This window comes from Callospermophilus lateralis, chromosome 4, assembly GCF_048772815.1.
Source record: "Callospermophilus lateralis isolate mCalLat2 chromosome 4, mCalLat2.hap1, whole genome shotgun sequence".
In the NCBI taxonomy this organism is placed as follows: domain Eukaryota; kingdom Metazoa; phylum Chordata; class Mammalia; order Rodentia; family Sciuridae; genus Callospermophilus; species Callospermophilus lateralis.
In genome coordinates, this window is record NC_135308.1 from 33299522 (window position 1) to 33322127 (window position 22606).

Genomic DNA, 22606 nt, shown 5'->3' on the forward strand with positions numbered 1-22606 from the left:
TAAACATAATATATGCAGCTCTAAAGTCAAAGCAGCAGGTGGTTTATACAGATAATAACACAATGAGAAGTGTCTTAAAATATGCATGAAGGGGTTGGGGTTGTGGCTCAATGGCAGAGTGTTTGCCTACCATGTGTGAGGCACTGGATTCTATTCTCAGCACCACATATAAATGAATGAAGCAAAGGTCCATCGACAACTTAAAAAAAGTTTTTTTAAATAAAATATGCATTGAACAATAGCTGCTGACCATCCAATCTATATCAGACAAAAATAGAGCCATTGATCTATATATACTAGTGGTAAAATTAATAAAGTTAGAATCTCAACTCAAATCTAGTTCCTAACTATGAAAATATTTAATATTCCTTTGGACTTTTTCTCAAATTTCATTGAAGACCAAAGGAGCAGGCTGGTGTTTTGTCTTTGTGAAAGTGTTGCACTTTCATGCCTTGAAGCAGAATTCACTTTACTGTTTTATTTATTTATTTGTTTACTTATTTATTACTGTGCTGGGGGATTAATCCACGGCCTCATGTATGCTAGTCAAGCACTTTACCACTGACTTATATCCCCAGGCCTTTTTTAAATTTTTGTTTTGGGACATGGTCTTGCTAAATTGCCCAGGCTGCCCTAGAATTTAAGATCCTCTTGCCTCAGCCTCCTGAGTAGCTGGGATTACAGGTGTGCCCCCTCTGCACCCAACTACAGTTCAATTTGGGTAATAAATTGGACTTCTGGAATCGTTTTATTATGTTTGACATTTGGAATTTCATGTATGTACATTCTTGTGTAGATAAGAGTGTAAGTAAAATATTCTTTGACAGTACAGTAGAATTTTATTAGGCTCCTATTGTCTGGGGGCATAACTCAATGGTAAAGTGCATGAATAGTATATGCAAAGGCCTAGGTTTAAACCCAATACCAAAAAAAAAATAAAATCCTCTGTGATAATTAACATTGGGGGAGGGCTTTATAAATATTCTCTAACTTTTTTTCCATAAAATATTTTAACTTTTTTAAAACCTAATAATAAATTCATAAGAAAGACATTTATATTCCTGGGACACATTTTTATTAATCAGGTTGATATGTAATATTTTCAACATTGATTAACAATTAGGCAAACTTGTTATTCCCTAGAGAACATTATGTAGAACACGGTTCTCAAACTTGGTTGCACATTAAGATCACCTGGAGAGTTTTTTAAAATTTCAATGCTGAAGCTGCACCAGACCAATTAAATCAGAATCTCCTGGGGTGTAAACCAGGCATCAGTATTTTTTACAGTTCCCCAGGCAGTTTCAGTGTGTAGCCAAGATTGAGAATTTCTGATGCTAAGAATTTTGAGTTTTTAGGGGCTGGGGATGTGGCTCAGGCGGTGGTGCGCTCGCCTGGTATGCGTGCAGCCTGGGTTCGATCCTCAGCACCACATACAAACAAAGATGTTGTATCCGCCAAAAACTGAAAAATAAATATCAAAAAAGTTCTCTCTGTCTCTCTCTCTCACCTCTCTCTTTAAAAAAAAATTTGTATAAGCACTTTAAAAAAAAAGAAGAAGAATTTTGAGTTTTTAATTTTTCACATTAATTCTTTGTTCCTTTTAAAACCAGACATTTTTTAAGTTCATAGCACACAGCACTTTTAAAAATATATTCTAATATATCCTTTATTGTGTAATATTTTACACTATGTAATTAGTGTTCTTTCCAGTAGAACTTTAAATAAAGTTCCCAGTCTAAATCTAGAAGGCAATGAATTGTAGTAAGATCTATAACAAACATGTTTACTTTTTATCTTTATTGTTTTTATCATGAAAAAAAATGCATTTTCTGTCTTCCAGGCATACTGTACAAGGGAAATGGGGAAAATCAGTTTATCTCCCAGCAGCCTCCAGTTGTCAGCAGCATCATGGGCAATGGTCGGAGGCGCAGCATCTCATGCCCAAGTTGCAATGGTCAAGCCGATGGCAATAAGCTATTGGCCCCAGTGGCGCTAGCATGTGGAATTGATGGCAGTCTGTATGTAGGTGATTTCAACTATGTTCGGCGAATATTCCCTTCTGGAAATGTAACAAGCGTTTTAGAACTAAGGTATGTCTTTCCTTAATTTGGGATGTTAATTAAATACAAACATGCCTTTTAAAAAAGTCGTGAATGTGATATACTAATTTATTTGTTTAAACATACCTTCCCAGTGTTCAAAACTCTCATACAAAGAAATCATTCTTGGTTAAAGCTAGAAGGACAGTACTTATGTATTTGATTGTAATTGTACAAGAGAATGTAGAGTTACATACTATATAAAATATCTCACTGATTTCAGTGAATTTTCTGTGCAATAAAAGGGTAGAACTATGATTTTTGAAATCTGTTTTTCTTTAGAATAGGCCTGTGGTATTCCTCTTTTACTTTACAATAAAATTATTGAAATTAAAGCATAAAATATTTTCCTATGATATCAGGATAGGATAGTAAACGACCTAAGCCAACAGCTTTTTACTAGGTTATTGGATCTTCACAATGGGTCAATTCATTAGCCATAGTGCCAGTAATGCAAGTAGCATGTTGTTGTCTTGTTTTGCTTAATTATCGGAATCAACCTATTCTGTCAGTTATTTTATAAGGCTCAACCTGCAAAAGTCATTTCCAGTGTTATTTCTGCTTAAATTGAGAATTTTCGTGCAACTAATTAAAATCTCAGTATTTATCTCATTATATTTTAGAAGGCTTTTCTAACTGTGCTTTTTTTTTTCTTTACCTTTTTTATCTGCTTCCACCAAGAAATAAAGATTTTAGACATAGGTAAGCATCTTAAAGGTTGTTGCATATTTTCAAATGCCCATTTTACATTTCAATGTGACCCTTTGAAATTGTTTTCTAATAACATATCATCATGAGAGAGGAAAGGCAGTATCATAGAACATCTAAGAATTAAAACTGCTTAGGTGAATTCTTATTATATATTACAAATATATCATGTGACATAATTCCAGGAATATTTTCAAGTTGGTACATAAAATAATTTTGTTACCAAAAATGCTACGATGAATATCTCTGCTTAACAACAAGGAATTTCAATTACTGACTTACATAATCCAAAGTATATTGAACAAAACAAAATTTGAGGCACAGTAGGAAAGTTTAAGGAGGCCTGTGTAGTTTGACCAAAATCCAGGGTAGGTAATGTTTTATTGGGCCCAAATCTTATTCAATTTGAGAGACTCTAAGAAAAGTAATCTAGAAATATTTAACTTTGGCATATTTTTTAGAAGCATGTGATCATGTGACTATATTGCCAGGACCCCTAAATGGCTTAGAAGAGATCCATGCCAGTGCATGTGTGTCCTGAAGCTAAATAAGATTTAACTGCTTTTAAAGATTTATCTCTGCAGTTTCTATTCTCCTAATTGGAAGAGTTACTAGATTTAAGAAATGGGGGTTTTGTTGCTACTATTATGAGGAAAAATACATTCTTCAAATAAGGATGAATATAGTTGAACAGATATCACAGCTCAAAAGTTTTTCATATTCTGTTTTCTATGTACACTCTGCTGGAAAAGGTACATTAAAGGCTTGTCTGGATACTTTTGACCAAAAAAAAAAAAAAAAAAAGGAAAGGAAAGGAAAAAGCAATGTTTTAAAGTAAAGCTAGCAAAAAGCAAGACAAGTCAGACTTGATAGATCTAGGTTGGCCATTACAATATCTAATGCTATGATAATCAGATTTAAAAATTAGTGATATTTTATGTTAGGTACTTTAGATGAATAAGTCAACATAATCCTATTTAACTATTGTGTAGAGATTGACAACTAACAAATAAAAACCAAAGTCTGACTGAAAGATGTATAGCTGTTGCATATCAGCATGTCCAGGCATGGTCCCATGACCTTTTCCCAAGATCCCCTATTGATCTTGTACTTTCAGCTAATGGCTCCGTCACATGCTAAGATTAACTCTAAATCTCCTCAGAATACTGAGCATGCAAAGCTCTGCTGTTAGAAACCACAATAGAATATCAAAATTTTTTTCTGGCCTTGCATTCTTGGTAGCTGTGGAGAAAAGAGGAAAGACAGACAGGTATGCACACCAACTCAGTGTGAAAATGCCGCAGGCAATACAGAAAAAAATATCAAAGGAGCTACCTTTTAACAAGCTGGCCTATTGCATGCCAGGCACTGTGCCAGGTGTTTTATATATGTTGTTGCAGATCTCACAACAATCCTTCAGGGTTACAGATGAGGTAATGGAGGCTCCAGCACGTTAGGTAACTTCCCCAAGATGTGCACTAAGAAGTGTGGAGCAAAGATTTGAATTACTCTAAATTATGTTCTCTCCACTGCACCGTACCTCCTGTGTTTATGTTTCCCAATAGCTAGGTTTCTATGGGGTGATTTCCTGGGGATGTGAAAAGATAGACTTATTTTTCAATCATTTACAAGTTACTTAGAGCTATAATCTCTTTCTCTGGAAAAAAAATTCTCTGAGGTTAGCGCAGCATTATTACTCATAACACTTTATGATATAAACTTATTATGTACTAACTCATGGTGTTCGGCAGTGATACTCATTATAATCCCTCTCTCATGATCCATCACTTTTCTCCTCTGTAAATCATCCTAAATAAATTTGGCCATCTGCATTTCCTTTATATGCCATGCATGCAAAGTACTCTGAGTTTTATATTGACATCCATCTGTATTTAACTCAATCAGTGTTAACTGATTGCTTACCATGTGCCAGGCACTATGACAAATAGCAATAGTTTCAGAGTTCTCAGAAACTCACAGTCTAATAGGGGAAATGGTATATATGTGACAGACAAAATAATATTATCAGTATTATTGTTTGATAATCATAAAATTGGCTTTTACCATGGGGGAGGAGAATGATGACTGGGAGATGTGAGTATGGTAAGGAAGTTTCCTGGAAAGGTTGATATTTGAGCCAAGTCTAAAAATGAAGTCTGGTTAAATGGAACAGTAAGAAGGAAGGACAACCGTGGGGTTGGGGGTAGAACAAGTAAAGTTGCTGGGTCTAGGATGAGATGAGCAAGATATTCTGAGATTAATCAGTTCCATCTGAAAGGAACAGGGGATTCATGTTGGCAATGATGAGCGATACAGATAGAAAGGCAGGTGTAGTTCAGATGGCTCAGGGCTTTGAGTGCTCTAAGGAGTTGCTTTCCTGTGCTACAGGATAATAGACAGTGGGAAACTATTTTAGGGTCTTGATCACGTGGCCTTTTAGGAAGATTAATCTAGTGTCACTATTCAGGAGAATATGAAGATCAATTAGAAACCTGATGCACATGAGATTCTAGGTACCTAAAATAGAAAACCAGCAATGAAGGAAATCAACCAATAAAATAAAGGAAGGCAGAGAATGGAGAGGCTGTACCATATGGATGATTAGAAAGAAGAAGGTGAAGAAAATGGGCAATTATTTGATAATTTTTGAGCCCAAATTATCAAATAAATGATGATGTCACTGACAAATATAGAGATTCAATTTGCTTAATTAATCTAAATTGATGTAACAAAACCAACATATTTCAGCTCATTGAAGCATCTTCATTTAGCTTCATATAGTTTAAAAATTTGAAATTACTTTCAGCTATCTTTCCCTATTTGCCTGCCTATGATCATTTACTTTCAACTGGTTTATATCCTCTGCCTCTTGCTTTATATCCTCACTTCCCTTGGTAGCATAATAGTTGTGAGAGGATTAGGAACAAGTGATAGGAAGAAAGAAAAACTGAAAAACATGTCTAAATCTATAAAAATGAATGGTATTGTCAGTTGTTAATGATTAAATAAAATAGAAGAATGTGTGCTTCTGATCCTCTTACATGTGTGTTGTAAGCAGTGTCATTAATTTGACTAATGAAAGAAATAATAAAAATATTGAATAAAAATGAAGACATATACTCTTATTATTTTAACAATTCAGAGTATGCTGTTATACCAAATGAATAAGTACTGCCAGGGTATTACATAAAATAAAAGTCCTTAGCTACACTTTAATGAATAGACAAAAGTACTACTCAGTCAACATTAGATTTTTGACCTAAATGAAATCCTTTAGAATGCTTTAAAAATGTGTTTCTCTGCCAGGTTCTGTGGTATACATCTGCAATCCCAAATATCTGGGAGGCTAAGCAGGAGAATCACAAATTCAAGGCCAGCCTGGGCAAAGTAGCCAGACCCTGTCCCAAAATAAAAAAATAAAGAAAAGGCTTGGGGATGTTGCTCAGTAGTAGAGCACTCCCTGGGTTCAATCCCCAGTACCAAAAATAATAATAATAATAAGTGTTCCTCTTTGATATTCTAAACATTTTCACATCTTTATGCTTACAGTATTATTGTGACAAACCCCTAAATTTTATATCATGCTTATACCAATTCCATAAAATTCCAAAATAAAAAGCTTAAATTACTTAACTAATATCAGCCAAGGGGCATTTAAACTTGTAGGACTAAAAATCAACTTTGTGAATTTTATATTACCAATTAAAGGATCAAAGAAATGTCAATCAAGAGCCTATGAATTTGAGTCAATTAGAGTTTAGACACAAAATTGTCAAAACTTGATTCAAAACTCCTTGTTGACACTATTTAAAAATCAAGCAACCACGGAAATTCCATATCCCAAATCCCTGTTTGCAATAAGCTAAACAGTCTTTTGGTTACCATAAATAGGCAGTTTTGCTTTTATACATAAATATAATTTGTTATGCATCTTCAGATGCTTTATGTGCTAAGGGCTATGGCACCATTTCCAGCTGAAAAGATAAAAGTGCTAATAACGTCTATTCTATGGCTTGTTCTTTGCGAATATTTCTCCAGTCTAAGCCGACTGAATTATGACAAAATAAATGAGCATATCCAGCCTGCACTTGCCACTGGATCTGTGTCTAATTGAATAAAACTGCAGAGAAGATGGCTTGATAATTGTGGTGGTCTAGGCAATTCAGGATGAGTTAAAAATCAAGGTGCAATATAGGAAAGCTTCTTAACTTGATCTGTTTCTTTGGTTTTGCTGCTATTAGTCAAAAACGTAATGTTATTTGAAACTCTTCTGAAGTGGCAATATCTCAATCAATCATACAAGAATGCTCTGTGCTCCTACTGCTGAACAAAGATTTCCCAAAACCATGCATTTTGTAGATCCCTGCACTCCTGCTGCCCGCTGCACTGTCTTTAGTCATTGTAACCCACATCCTCATACCAGATGTATTACTCCTCAAAAAACTCACTACTCATTTGTACCAACACACTAGCCTCTTTAGTGCTCTTTAGGATATTGGAAAGCAAGCACCAGCTCACCCTGTCAGGAAACTCACTATGCTTAAACTCAGATGACCTTGAATCCCAGTCCTATTGCATATATGATTCAGAGATCTTCTGTCACCAATTTCCAAATGCAACACTTTTTTTCTTTTAATACTGTGGTACTGATCCTTCTTCTCACTTAGGAGAGGCCAGTGTCTGAGAAGCAACTCTAAGTTGCCATATAGGGGATTTATCCAGTCCTCATTTCCTACCATTCTGTGGGGAACATTTCCAGAGGCTGATTCTCATCTTTGGGTCCATATGTGGTCCATATCCACATTTGTTCTTCTGGACAACAAAGTTGTGCGCAAAATTAGAATTTTCATTTGGTAGACGTTTTTAAAACCATGGATATATGTTGCTTGATTCAGAACTATGTCTTTATGGAAGTGAATGTGTCAAGACAGGAAACAAGCAGATGTTTCCTGGATGTTCCAGATGTTCTCTTATCATGACCTCATAAAATAAAACCAGTACTAAGAAAACAGCTTATGATTGAATGTCCAGTGGTTTTGCACCAGAAATACCCTACCCTGGTTGTCACCCAAGCAGCCACCTCAAAAATCTGGTTTGTTGGTTCTCAAAATGAAGGATATCATGGAAAAAGTGTCATGATTTATTTACCTTTATCATTATTACTCTTGAAACAATTTAAGATGGATTGTGTGTGTGTGTGTGTGTGTGTGTGTGTGTGTGTGTGGTTGCTGGGGATTAAACCCAAGGTCTTGCATATGCCAGGCAAGTGTCTCATCACTGAGCAGGACCCCTAGCCTTTGTAATTTTTATCTTGAGACAGGGTCTTGCTAGGTTGCCCAGACTAGCTGATCCTCCTGCCTCAGCCTCCCAAGTAGCTGGGATTGCAGGTGTGTACCACTGTGCTCCAGCTACAGTGGATATTTTAAGATTAGCTTGCTTTATTTGAGGATATTATAAAAGCAGAAATAAGGAAACAAATTTGAACCTATCCAAGTTCAGGTAATTTTTTTTCTTTTTTAATTTTTTTTTCATAAAGCAAGTCATCTTTAGTTGACAATAATTATGGCATTCACATATTTTGTAGTTATGAGGCAATAGACTCATAACTCATGTAAGAGAAGACAAGACAAAAGCAAATATTAAGAATAGCTAATTCTTACTGAGTATATATAATGGGCTAGATTCTCTTTTAAGGATTTTACATATATTTCTTGAGATCCTCTCAACATCCTATGAAATATCTATTCTTACCATCACCATCACAGATAAGGAATCTGAGACACAGATAAGTTAGGTAGCTTACCCAGAGTCACATATTTAGTAAATGATGAAGCTGGGATTCAAACCTGGGTGATCTGGTCCAGATCTCATGCCCACAGATGTACAACTATTGATAAGGGAGAAAAAAGTCATAACCAACTATTTTAACATAAAATCAGGGAGATAGGAAAGACTAGTGAAGTCTCTCCAATGGCATGTCTTTTAAAATAGACCTAACTTGACTGAACTGAAAACTCTGTTTCTACCTAAACATCTAGCTGTTCAGTATTAGACTGTTGATAGAAATGCACGCACATTCCCACACACAACTCTATAACTTTGCTCTGAATGTATATTGATATGAACTCTTTGCTTCACTACAAAGTAATAAATCACCATGTATGTATTGCTGCATTTCAGTTTTTAGGCATCAACTTAAGAAAATGATGCCTGAGCAGGACCCCTAGCCTTTGAGACAGGGTCTTGCTAAGTTGCATGGCAAGTTGATCATTTGATGTCACCCAGTAGTTCTGAAATATTTTTGCATCTTTTTATGAATTCTTCAAATCACTTTTTGCCCTTTTACACATATTTACACACTCAAGACTTATTGCAGTAATGTGTCTCTTGTTGCTAAAAGATATTAAAGTCTGTAAAGGAAACCAAAAACCTGAAAGTGTTCAGACCTGTATATAACTTGTGTACACCATTATCACAACCACAGAGTCCTGTAGAGCTCCAAGAGGCCTTTACAGACTATGGGATCTGCTGCCCTCCTCTACCACTGGGAGAAAAAATAATGCAAACTATAACCTGTTATAGACTCTCTTATAATAGTAATAAAGTCCATATGTTCAATGCTTAAAAGGAAGAGCATTAAGTAGTGAGAATTGTTTTATTAGAACATAACCTCATTAGTAATGCTAAAACTGCTACACCACTATTAGAATTAAAATTCATGTAATGTTATGTTTATACATATTTTAGATGTTCACATATAAAATAAAATAAGACAAGCATATCACTTTGTAGGTCTGTCTGACTGTGGAAAGAAGGAGAGAGGGAGAGAAAGAGATGGAGAAGAATAGGATGAGAGTGAATTAGTAATACCAAGCTTATCAAAAAAAGATATGTGGGGGGCTGGGGCTATAGCTCAGTTGCAGAGCGCATGCCTAGCACATGTGAGGCACTGGGTTCGATCCCCAGCACCGCATAAAAATAAACAAATAAAATGAAGGCATCTACAACTACAAAAAAAAAAAATTTTAAATAATACATGGGATCTAGTAGATTCCCATCAATCAGTTGACATTTTTATTGTTACCAAATCATTTAACCTATTTTTACTGTTTTTTTCCAGAAGTCAGTATTTGCATATGGCACAAAATTCCATTATTCTTTATTTTATTTTTTAATTTTATTTATTTATTTTTTTGGTAGTACTTGGGATTGAATCCATGGGCACTCTACCACTAAGCTACATCCCCAGTCCATTTTTTTTTTTATTATTTTTTATTTTGTGACAGGGTCTTGTTAAGTTGCTGAGGCTGGCCTGAAACTTATGATCTCCGTGCCTCAGCCTCCCGAATCTCTGGGATTAAAGATGTGTGCCACTGTGCCCAGCGTATTAATTCTTAAGGCTAAGTTGTTGAGTGTTTGTAAGGAGATTAACTATTAAGTTCCAGCTACATATCCTAATTTTTCCATTCCTTGATAATACTGGTCATATAACTTTTTACAGGTAATGAACATAAAATGTTTTGCATTTGCATTGCTTTATATTTATAAAATTGAGGCATTACATTTTGTGAACAAATGTCTGTACCTTACCAAATTCATAGACAGTTTGTGGAGCAGCTCAGCTTCCAAACTTCAGAAATGAAACTGATGGATGGAGCAATCTGAAACTGCCTTCTCTGTTTCAGTGATCTCATGTTAGTATGTAACCACCTACCTCTGGGCAGGCATAACTGCATGAGATTGCTTTTCTGGATTATAATAGAGCAACCAATATGGACACAGTGCTCTCTTTCTCAGGGAATGGTATTCAGTTTGATTTGGTTTTGTAGCAAGAAGAAAAAGGGTAATGCCCACTGATGAGATATGAGTGAAATTGGTAGTATGCTATACTGCCCTGGAGAATATGTTAGAAGTACCCTGCCCCTGGAATAAGCTTCATGTCTATCACTTAGGGACAGTTTATTTAGTGGCCTTGCATTGAGCCAAAATACATGTAGAGAACTTGCTTCTTTGTTTTAGACCAGAAGCACATTGCTGCTAGTGGTAATTATTTTTAAGAACCGCTGTTAATAAATTGAATCCTCAGCATCAGGCCAGGAAGGAAAACAATAATGTCAAAGAACCGCTGCCTGGGATCACATTGACCCAAATCATTGTTGAATATACTGTTTATTTTCCCGTCTTTGATAATACATTCCAGTTTATAATCAGCTTCTCATGTTCTATTTTATTGTGCTTTTAACTCCCCATGTGTATTAGGAGTAACTCTCTTGTGATGTTTATGTATGATCCTTTTTACAGCAGCAACCCAGCTCACAGATACTACCTGGCAACTGATCCAGTCACTGGAGATTTGTACGTTTCTGACACTAACACCCGCAGAATTTATCGCCCGAAGTCACTTACGGGAGCAAAAGACTTGACTAAAAATGCTGAAGTAGTTGCAGGAACAGGGGAGCAGTGCCTTCCATTTGACGAAGCCAGGTGTGGGGATGGAGGGAAGGCTGTGGAAGCAACACTCATGAGTCCCAAAGGTACTGGCAGTTATCAATTTGAGGATTTCTTTTTATTAAAAAAAAAAAAAAGTGAAAAATCCAGTTAGTGCCTGATTGTGTTTAATGCTGAGTCTAACATTTTACCTTTTACTGTGTTCTAGAAAGCTGTTTCACATCTAGTGTTTTTAAAAAACCGTTTAGCGTGAAACTGCTGGAGTCCTAAGTTGATTTTACAGTAAATATTAGGTTCTTGGCATTTTCTTTTTAATCATCAGACCATTTTTTCAACTTTTCAAAGAACGAAGCAACTATTCTATATTATTCAGGTCACATCCTGTTAAACTTCAAGGGAGTGTCCAAATTCTTTCATTGTCCTGGAATTTCTTTGTCATGAATGAGTCCCAGGCTTCTTTAAAACCATCACTAAGCAACCCTATTAGCTCTCGCCCACTTCTGAGCTGTTAAACTTTTGTTTCTGTGCCATGGGAAAAAACGCTTGCCCTGAGGAATTTTTGGAGGTAACAGAGACAAAAATTCTATGTGAGGAAGGCTTTTGAGCCAGTCAGGATTGACTTCTTGTATTATGCCATTCATTACAATGTTTTTCTGGTTTGGGGGCCTTATATTTTTTTCATGATAGCTAGTGACTATTATGTGAACAAGGACTGGAAAAAAGTACTTCTTGTACTGAATTATTCATAATAGCAAATTTCTTTGTAACAAGGTCATAAAAACACTAACCTTGGCTTAGATCTACTTTTGTTAAAAGAATATCATTACTATACATTGACTATTACAGAATTTGAACCTGTTTCTATAATTTACAAACTACAAGGTTACTATAAACATTATAATTTTACACTTGATACATACATGTACTATGTATATGACTCATGTACTCACTGGAGATTCTTACAAATTTGGACTTTGTCTTTATTGCATTTTAAATTTATTTCTATTGTAAATGCCTATGTTGGATTTCTGTGTGTGTATGCATTGCCTTCTTTTGTTGTTGTTTTTATTGTTTTGTTGGATTTGGGGGGGGTTGTTTGTTTGTTTGTTTATTTGTTTGTACTGGGAATTGAACCCAGGGCCTCACTCATGCTAGGCAAGCACTCTACCACTGAGCTACATTCCCTGCCCTTTTATTTATTTGTGTGTTTCTGTGTGTGTGTTTATTAGTACATTATACGTATACATAATATTTGGGTTCAATTATTGGCACAATTTTACAAACATGGATTATAATTTGCTTCAATTCAGTCCCCAGTATATTCCTTTTCCCTTCCCTCCTCCCTCTCCCTGTTCCATATCCTCTACTCTACTGTTCTTCTTTTATTGATAGATTTTTTTTAATCACCAAACAATTCCACATACATATATGAATATACCATAATGAATTTCACCTTTATGTATATCTATTTTTTAATGCTTTTGCAATTGACAGTCTTATTTGCTACCTATCACCCCTATTAACACTGGGATTAAATGTTGAGTTTAATGATGGGCCTAAGAGTTTAACAAAATTAATTCCTTTTCAAAAATGAGTAACTCTTACTTCTCTTGTATAAAGGAATGGCGGTTGATAAGAATGGATTAATCTACTTTGTTGATGGAACCATGATTAGGAAAGTTGATCAAAATGGAATCATATCAACTCTCCTGGGCTCTAACGATCTGACCTCAGCCAGACCTTTAACTTGTGACACTAGCATGCACATCAGCCAGGTAACTAAAATCTTATGCTGAATTTTTTATTTTCTTCTATGTGAGTTGATTTTCTGTGTCAGTAAGCTGTGATGATGCCAAATTAAACTGCATATATTATATGTGGCAATAGTTATGATAAAACTGTTCCATTTAAATGTATCTAAGGAGCTAATAAAAAGTTATTTTTTCTATAATTCTTCATTTGATGAATTCAGTGAAATACAGAACAATTATCACAAAGAAATGCTAAGCATTTGTAATAAAATACCAGTAAAGTAGCAGCATGCAGATATTCCAAAAAGAACAAAACAGCTTAAATCTCTAATCTTTTGATTGCATGGGATTCGTAAGTAATAGAGAAAACCCATTATGATTAGTCCTAAGGGACTTATATTTAGACTTAGGAACTTCATTCTTGGCCTGATTGAAAACACAATGGAATACTAATGTATTCATAACCTAGAAAGCCCTGACATTTGGCAGTTAGTATTGCTATAAGGAACATATGTGTTCATATCTCAGCAATATCTGTTGACTCACTACACAGAAGTTTATTTGCCATTTGGCTCCAACTAGCAAATTTTTCAGTGTGTTGCATTTTTAAATAAAATGTTATTTCTTGCATTTGTTTCCACTCGAAAATTTTAGGTTTATTTTACTATGGCTATTGAAAAAACAATTTTATAACAGTTTATCAAATTAAGGTTAATTTCCCTGAATGGTCTAATTTACTCTTCTGGCAAATTAACTGTGGTGCAGTAACTGACTAACCAGACCATTTCTTTCTTTATTAAGGTTCGTCTGGAATGGCCCACTGACCTAGCCATTAACCCCATGGATAACTCCATTTATGTCCTGGATAATAATGTAGTTTTACAGATCACTGAAAATCGTCAAGTTCGCATTGCTGCTGGACGGCCCATGCACTGTCAGGTTCCTGGAGTGGAGTATCCTGTGGGGAAGCACGCAGTTCAGACGACACTGGAATCAGCCACTGCCATTGCTGTGTCCTATAGTGGGGTCCTGTACATTACAGAAACAGATGAAAAGAAAATTAACCGAATAAGGCAGGTCACAACAGATGGGGAAATCTCCTTAGTGGCTGGAATACCTTCAGAGTGTGACTGCAAAAATGATGCCAACTGTGACTGTTACCAGAGTGGAGATGGCTATGCCAAAGATGCCAAACTTAACGCTCCATCCTCCCTAGCCGCTTCTCCAGATGGTACACTGTATATTGCAGACCTCGGAAATATTCGGATCCGGGCTGTGTCGAAGAACAAGCCTTTACTTAACTCCATGAACTTTTATGAAGTTGCCTCTCCAACTGATCAAGAACTCTACATCTTTGACATCAATGGTACCCACCAGTATACTGTAAGTTTAGTCACTGGTGATTACCTGTACAACTTTAGCTACAGCAATGACAATGACATTACTGCCGTGACAGACAGCAATGGCAATACCCTCAGAATTCGACGGGATCCAAATCGAATGCCTGTTCGGGTGGTGTCTCCAGATAACCAAGTGATATGGTTGACAATAGGAACAAATGGGTGTTTGAAGAGCATGACTGCACAAGGACTAGAATTGGTTTTGTTTACTTACCATGGCAATAGTGGACTTTTAGCCACTAAAAGTGATGAAACCGGATGGACAACATTTTTTGAGTAAGTATTGAAAATCCTATTCTGATTATAAAATACTATGATATAATGATGTAATCTATAATAATAACAATATAATGTTAAGGGCCAGAGGGACCCATGTTCTTGAGGGCTTTGAGCTTCTATAATATTTGGATCCCTTTTTCAGAAAAAGAGGACAAAATTAGATGAGATACAAAATTAGATGCAGAGCCTTGAAAGGGATCCACACAAGTGAGGAGGCCCAAAGATCAAGTTTCATGTAGTTTGATGGTAAATTTACCTCTCCTTAGGGATTAACAGTTTGCTTCAGTATATTAGCAGCAAACCTTTCAGAAACAAACCACAGCTTTGGTTTTAGGCATAAACCCTTTGGGTTTGGATTTGCCCACTTGATTTTTTTAGTTGGGAATTTTCATTGAAGGAAAACTTTAAAAGCATTTAAAATGAACTTCACTGATTATATCAGTACTACAGTGTTATGCTCATCAAAAGGAAGGACCTAACTTTTCATAATCAGTTATTATAGAAGCTAAACTGCACTTAAAAGAGCCTTACAACTAAATTCAAATCAGGAATGCTTGTCGCCATCTGCCAGGTAACTAAGAAAAGATTGGAAACCTATTTAGCCAGGGGATTCTACTAAGTATGTAGAACAGTGGCCTAAGCAATATGTCATCCAAATAGTCACATTTTGTGATGTCAGTAAGAGTGAAATAAAAATTAGTCATTGTATATTTTATGGCTTGTGTACTTTGCAGTGAGTGCGTGTGTAAAATAATTTTCGATTGCATGTTCACTTGACTAACGTTGCACAAACCACGAGGGGAAATTAGATGTACAGAGATGGCATATTGACAAATGCAAAATAATCCTTGGAATGAATATTGAGGTCCTTAGTGGGATTTTTAAAATGATATGCTGAAGTAAAAATATTTTCTCTAAGAGCACACCTCTAAAATTATAATAAAAGTCAGTAGGAAAAGTGATTCAATATACAAATATTTTCTGTACAACTTCTCTGGAATGGTTCTTATACATAAAGCCCAGTTCTCCTATAGCTTGAATTGCTTTTCTTTTTTGACAGATTCCCTTTTAATAAAATGAATGTTACCCAGCAGCATGATTTTGTCAGAGGAACAAACCTTTTCAATTGAATTGTATTAAAATTCTGTTCTTAACATTCCTTTTGCTCATTTTAGGATCGCAATAGGAAAGGAATAAATTGGAAGTTAATGGAAAGCACTTCCTTTGCACTGCTTTCAAAGTGATAGCAGGCTACGTTGCCAAAGAGGCGAAAATGAGCATAGCAAAAGTGCTACCATCACATGAGACTGGCCAGGAGAGCTGCTCTGATTATAAGATCCTCAGGAAATGATGGTGGCATGGGTAGGGTTTCACTTAAGTTGAAAGCAGGAAGAAAAAATAGAGATATGTAAGTTTTTGGTACAGTCTAGGACTCAGTCCCTGCTCTGTGGGCCATTTTTGAATGTGTCCTTATTTGTTCCAGGAATTGACACTGCACAGAAGTTCATTATATGTATTACTGCTGACACGTGAATTTCTCACAGCAGACAGGATGATTTACTTAGGACCTACAAATGTAATCAAGCTAGGAAAGTTAGAGAAAGAGGTACACTTCCTTGGTGGAGTTGACCAGGGAAAGTTTAAGCAAATTTGGATTTTTACTGTTTTTTATATGATAGTACACAAGAAAGACATATTTCTCTATTAAAAAAAAATCTTCTGAGAATTTCAGTCTTAGTCAGTAATCAGTAGATGGCTTACAGTAGGGGTTGATTGGCAAGCCAATCTTGTGAATATAATGGGAAAGCAATGTTTCAAAGATGAAGTTTTTAATTAATCAAAATACCTCCTAATCATGTTTTCATAAACTCATTACACATCATATTTCAAGTATATCTATTAAATGGAATAGCTAGATAAATTACAGGAAAAAATAATTATAAAGATATAATTTAAAGATTTCTAAGAATTGCATATTCATTTTGTAAAAGTGCATGAAACTACAGCAGCTAACCTAAGGAATTTAGAATTATCATGTCAGAATGATAAATGGTCCTTTTTTGTTGTTGTTGTTATTTCATACATTATTACAATGCTTGTTCCATGAAGGAGCAAGGGCCCACTTATTCTAAGGTCAGAAACATTGAAACACATGCAAAGGTAAGTGCACAAAAGAAAAGGGTGTGTCCTTGTGGGCAGGACCTCCAGAACTCTGCTCTATATTCTCACACAGCAACAGGTTTTGTCTGTACATTTTGAGGCTGTAGGTGGGCAGACTCAACCTGCTTCTCCTCATCAGAGCCATGGCCACAGAGTTTCCACTTCCTGTATCCTGACTTGGACACATCACTGATGTGAACATCCTGATTGGATAGTGAGACCTCTAAATCCCTGTCAGACTTGCTTTGTTGTAGTTACTGGTGAGCTGGCAGGCTCCCAGAATATAGCATATCTCTGTAATGTTTCCCTTCATATTTTTGTAGTATGGTGTGTCTAATTTAGACTTATATAGGCACTTGGTAAGTCCATGAAGTATTTGAGAGGTTTGATAACATCTAGAGTTTCACCAAAACATGAGGAGATTGAGCTCATTCTCTTTTAAACCATCTTTGGTAGTAATTTTTTTTTTATTGGTTATTCAAAACATTACAAAGATTGCAGAATCACATCGGTTACACATCCACATTTTTACATAATACCATAATAGTAACTGTTGTATTCTGCTACCTTTCCTATCCTCTACTATCCCCCCTCCCCTCCCCTCCCCTCCCTCTCTGCCCCATCTACTGTAATTCATTTCTCTCCTTATTTTTTTCCCATTCCCCTCACAACCTCTTATATGTAATTTTGTATAACAATGAGGGTCTCCTTCCATTTCCATGCAATTTCCCTTTTCTCTCCCTTTCCCTCCCACTTCATGACTCTGTTTAATGTTAATCTTTTCCTCCTGCTCTTCCTCCCTGCTCTGTTCTTAGTTGCTCTCATTATATCAAAGAAGACATTTGGCATTTGTTTTTTAGGGATTGGCTAGCTTCACTTAGCATAATCTGCTCTAATGCCATCCATTTCCCTGCAAATTCCATGATTTTGTCATTTCTTATTGCTGCGTAGTACTCCATTGTGTATAAATGCCACATTTTTTTTATCCATTCATCTATTGAGGGGCATTGGGGTTGGTTCCACAGTTTAGCTATTGTGAATTGTGCTGCTATGAACATCGATGTGGCAGTATCCCTGTAGTACGCTCTTTTAAGGTCTTCAGGGAATAGTCCGAGAAGGGCAATAGCTGGGTCAAATGGTGGTTCCATTCCCAGCTTTCCCAGGAATCTCCATACTGCTTTCCATATTGGCCTCACCAATTTGCAGTCCCACCAGCAATGTACAAGAGTACCCTTTTCCCCACATCCTCGCCAGCACTTGTTATTGTTTGACTTCATAATGGCTGCCAATCTTACTGGAGTGAGATGGTATCTTAGGGTTAAACCATCTTTGGTAGGAATTATAGCAATTGTTTTATTGGCAACTGATAAGAACCTCAATTTGGGAATCAGATTTTCTTTTCCCCAGATACAACAATAAAATATTTTAGCTGCATTTGCTTGGAAAATGTTTTCTGTTTTACTCCTTGAGGCCATATTTCTGAATAAAGTGTCATCAATATGAAATATTTTCTTGGGGAGGAGTTTTAATTATTTGAATAACAAGATCAACTGAGGAAGTTTCCATTTTATAAAGAAAAAGAAAGTGAGCAAACACGTAATATTGAATAAAAAGAGGTTGTGAAAAAAAATCATGGTTCCCAATTGAAAAACACCTGTTTTCTATGACTTTCCCCACAGCAGTCCCTTGAGCTGATAGGTGCTTTGTAATCATCTTTCTGTATAAGAAAATTAAACTTTTCCATAGAAATTCTCACTTCTGTGTGAGCTTTCTAACTAGCCTAGTACCTAAAAAGCTTTGAGATTAAAGCTTTCAGAGGATAGAAACAGATGGAAGAAGACCTCGAATTAAGGAATTTGCCTGCTGATAAAAATAGAATTGCCAGAATTCCTGCCAAAGAAATTTTTAAAAAGAATAGCTCAAACTACTTACTTTACATGTTTCTGTTTTTAATTAATCATTATTAATTAATTAATTAATTAGTACAAACCTTAGTGTACCATTTGCATGCTGTCCATAGAGTACAAAAGGAAATGGGAAAGTATTTTATAAAATGAAAACTATTTCATCATCTTTGTGGCTCCCACAACTCCTGGAATGTTACAGTGCACATAGGACCCTCCCAATAGCTTTTAATACAAAATTGGAGGGATAAGCCAAATAAGTAGATAGGTGAGTACTTATTTACAGAGAAATATCTGATAAAGCTTCATGTCTTGCCAAGGCACCACTGAAAGAATATTATATAAACATTCTTTTGCTCTCTGAGATAGTTCAGACCTCTACACTAATAGTTAATGCCAAAAATATTAACACTTCCCACTTCTGTCGTTCATCTTTTAATAGACTTACCAATATTACAGGTTAGTCACCTTTTTCTTTATAAAATAAGAACTTCCTCAGTTGATCTTGTATTCAAATATTTAACCCCGCCCCCAGAAATAATTCATATTGATGGCACTTTATTTAGAAATATTCGTCTTAAGGAGTAAAAGAGAAAACATTTCCCATGCAAATTCAGTTAAAGTATTTTACTGTTGTACCTGGGAAAAGAAAACCTGATTCCCAGTGTCAGGCTCTTATCAGTCACCAATAAAATAGGCAGGTGATTCTTCAGGCTACAGAGATGACTTCTTAAGCAGGAGAACCTTCATTTCAAAAACTAAATTTGGCAATAATTTCATTCAATGTTACTTAGAATTATTGTGTCCTATCATTATTCATTAGAGAAATGACTGATATTTTTAGACATGGAGTAAGAGGAAGAATACAGTAGGTGTCAGATGATTTGTAACTACATTCTGAAATCACTGAAACTAAATACATCTCATGAGCTGAAAATTTTTATTACTGATTGTCTCTGACCTTCTCTTTCATTGACTTACTGAACAGTAGAAAGGAGGTCCAATTAGCTAAGGTGGTCCCTTTGTGTGGCAACACTGTGATAGCCTAGTTACGGGTAGTATTGGGCTCTGTTCCATTCTACTTTTCATACCACTTAAAACCAATTGCCACCATTATGATTCCTTATCTAAAAATAATTCCAGAGAAACCAAAAAGATCTCACCTGCTACAAATTTATTATTTAAAAACTTCATACCCAAAATGAAACCACAGTTCTTACACTTGAATGCACACAAAAGCAAATCCAGTGTATTGAATTGAGCAATAGAATAAATTATTTACCAGTAAATGGCATTTCACAGTACTCTGCTTGCTTACCCACATAAAATACAAACCATTTGGGCATATCTGGAGGCTCTTCTGTCTGGTTAAAGGCGACAACATGAGAAAAAAGCTATGAATTCTGGCTGATATGTACAGGCACACCAGCAGGTTAGTGGCAATTTTTCTGTCCTGGGACTTTGAATATTTGGAGCCTGGTATTTGTGGAGCTGACTCTGTGATCTTCTGTGAGCTATATTCAGATTCACAGAGCAAATAAATGAGTTTCAGCTTTTACCCATTTATGTAGGTATATATGGGTCTCTAGCTTCTCATTTGGGTGCTTTATTGTCCCTCGTTCAAGCTTTGCAATTTCAGAATGAGCTTCTGAACCATTTCTTTATAATGAACTTAACTCTGTGCCCATGGCAAACCCGTGACTCCCACCAGCATCCATTCTGATACCCCAGGAGATGGGAAAAGGACCTCAAAGGAAGAAAGAGAAGGCAGAGTAAATAGTAGCTGTGCTACCCTACTCCTAGGACACTTTCACATTCAAAACAGTGTACAGAAAACATAGGTAAGGTAGGAAAACTCACTAGACATTATTCCAAATTAGAAGAGATGTGTCCATTCTTGTTGACACTGCATCATGCTTAAATAGCCCAACACCTCTGCCATGCTGCGTTTCCTTCCCTATGGAGCTACTGATGTTAGAAGAGCTACGCAGGGAGCTTCCACAGGGCAAAACTGAAAAGCACCTGGCATCCAACCCTAAAAACTCAAACACTGAAACCATGAGTCATTGTTCTTTCTGTCAAAAAACTGCATTAAAAACTAAGCCCCCGTTTTATAAATATGTAGCTAAAAATGGCACTCAGTCACCTCCTTTTTTTCCTTGTTCTTTTTCTTTCTTTATGAAAGAAAACATTTAGGAAATTAGCAATGATCCGTAAGAGATTTTTATCAGCAGATCACATAAAATCCTGGGGAAATTCTAAAGTTGATTTCTATTCTTTGATATTTTGCTTAATTGTTTAATAATTTTGCTTTAAATTTTTAACCAGAGTGTGTATTCCCAGAGACATCAGTGAAAAATGTTCAGGCAATCGAATAAAGTAGCTGCCATACGTTTCAAACATTAACCCGAGTACTATTAAGGCCATATTTTTATTAGTATTGATTTATTCCAAGTCCCTTCTGCATTGTAATTTTTAAAAATAGTAAGTTCTGTCCAGGTTTCTGAGGAGAAAAGGAAGTGGGGAAATTGTATATTATTCAGATTACTTGAAAAATCCCAGAAGAAAAAGAAAAACAGATAAGCAGATTTTCTCCGTATATCAGCTGTGTCCTTGAAATGTATCAATAATTGCAAGGCTACATTAACTCTTTCATTGTGTTGTGTTTCACAAATTAATGTTCTAGATATGCTAAATTGCTCCATAATGGTTCAAAAGTGAGTAAATGCAGCTTTCAAGTGTCACATTCCCTCTTTAAACTAATTATGTAATTGTCTAAATTAGATAAATCCTCTGATAGCCTCCTGTCTATATCACCAGCTTCCCTTCCAAAGTGATTATCAAGTGATTTACCCTAAGACTAAGTTATATACATTAGCCACTTTAATAAATAGTTTGAGAAGCAAGAAATCCACACCATGACAACCAGCACAAGAGAACTTTCTTTTTATATATATATAATGACAGAACTAAACACTGACAGTTGAGCATTTTCTAGGGACTGTAAAGCATCTCCAGCTCATTCCTAGGAGAACAAAATGAAAGCCCAGGCAGCTCTCACTCCTGCTACCCTAACTCCTCTGCCTCCCAGGGGATGTTCCACACAAAGAAAGCCCTTTCTCAGATTTCCAGGTACAGGGAGTGATTTCTGAATGTCTGGAGGGGGAAGATGCCAGCCTAATATGGACACTGCACTTCCCTTCTGGATCATCTCCCAGTTGGGGAAGGCAGTCAGAAAGGAGATAGAGTAGCTGGGGACACTGTCCACATGCTGCCAGTCACTCTAACTCCTCCCTTAGCAGCCCTCCATCCATCACTACCATCACCTCTCATAAACCCACCCACTCACACCCTTCCAAACAGATTTCCTAGACCTCAGATTCATCCCAGAGTTTAGTGAATCTATGATTCTGAAAGTGATACCCCCCCCAAAAAAATCTGAGAAATATTGATGTAAAGAAATGCCCACTTTGTGACTCTACACAAAAAGTAGGTTTTGCCCCCTAAATGTATGTTAAGAGTGTAAGTCTGATATAAATTAACATTTTCCCCATCTCTGGATCTTTTAATTTTGAAAAAAAAATGTATAAAATCAAAGGCCAAAAACTAGCCTATTTAAGGGAAGTAGTTAATCAATTAGTTGAAGCATTTAATGAATGTAAATCAAGCATCAGCTGGAAGAAAGACAGCCTATTTCAAATTCTGGGGAATAAAACTAGAAGGAAGTCCTTTACTCACAGAAAATGTTTTTAAACTATCTATTAGAATTAAAATAAAGATTGCACAAATGTTATAATGTGGAGAACAAAATGGTTGAGTATATAAATGTATCAAACTATTCCTAGAGAAGCCAA

The 22606-nt window shown here is 35.9% G+C and overlaps 1 protein-coding gene across 1 annotated transcript in view; it reads left to right on the forward strand.

Annotated features, from left to right (window-relative positions):
- Tenm3 (teneurin transmembrane protein 3) overlaps positions 1–22606 on the forward strand; it is a 339337-nt gene that overhangs the window by 281523 nt on the left and 35208 nt on the right. Inside the window, exons 17-20 of the mRNA XM_076853679.1 lie at positions 1844–2093; positions 11112–11344; positions 12879–13033; positions 13811–14685. Coding sequence (XP_076709794.1) covers positions 1844–2093; positions 11112–11344; positions 12879–13033; positions 13811–14685 — 1513 coding nt within the window. The remainder of the gene's footprint in view (positions 1–1843; positions 2094–11111; positions 11345–12878; positions 13034–13810; positions 14686–22606) is intronic.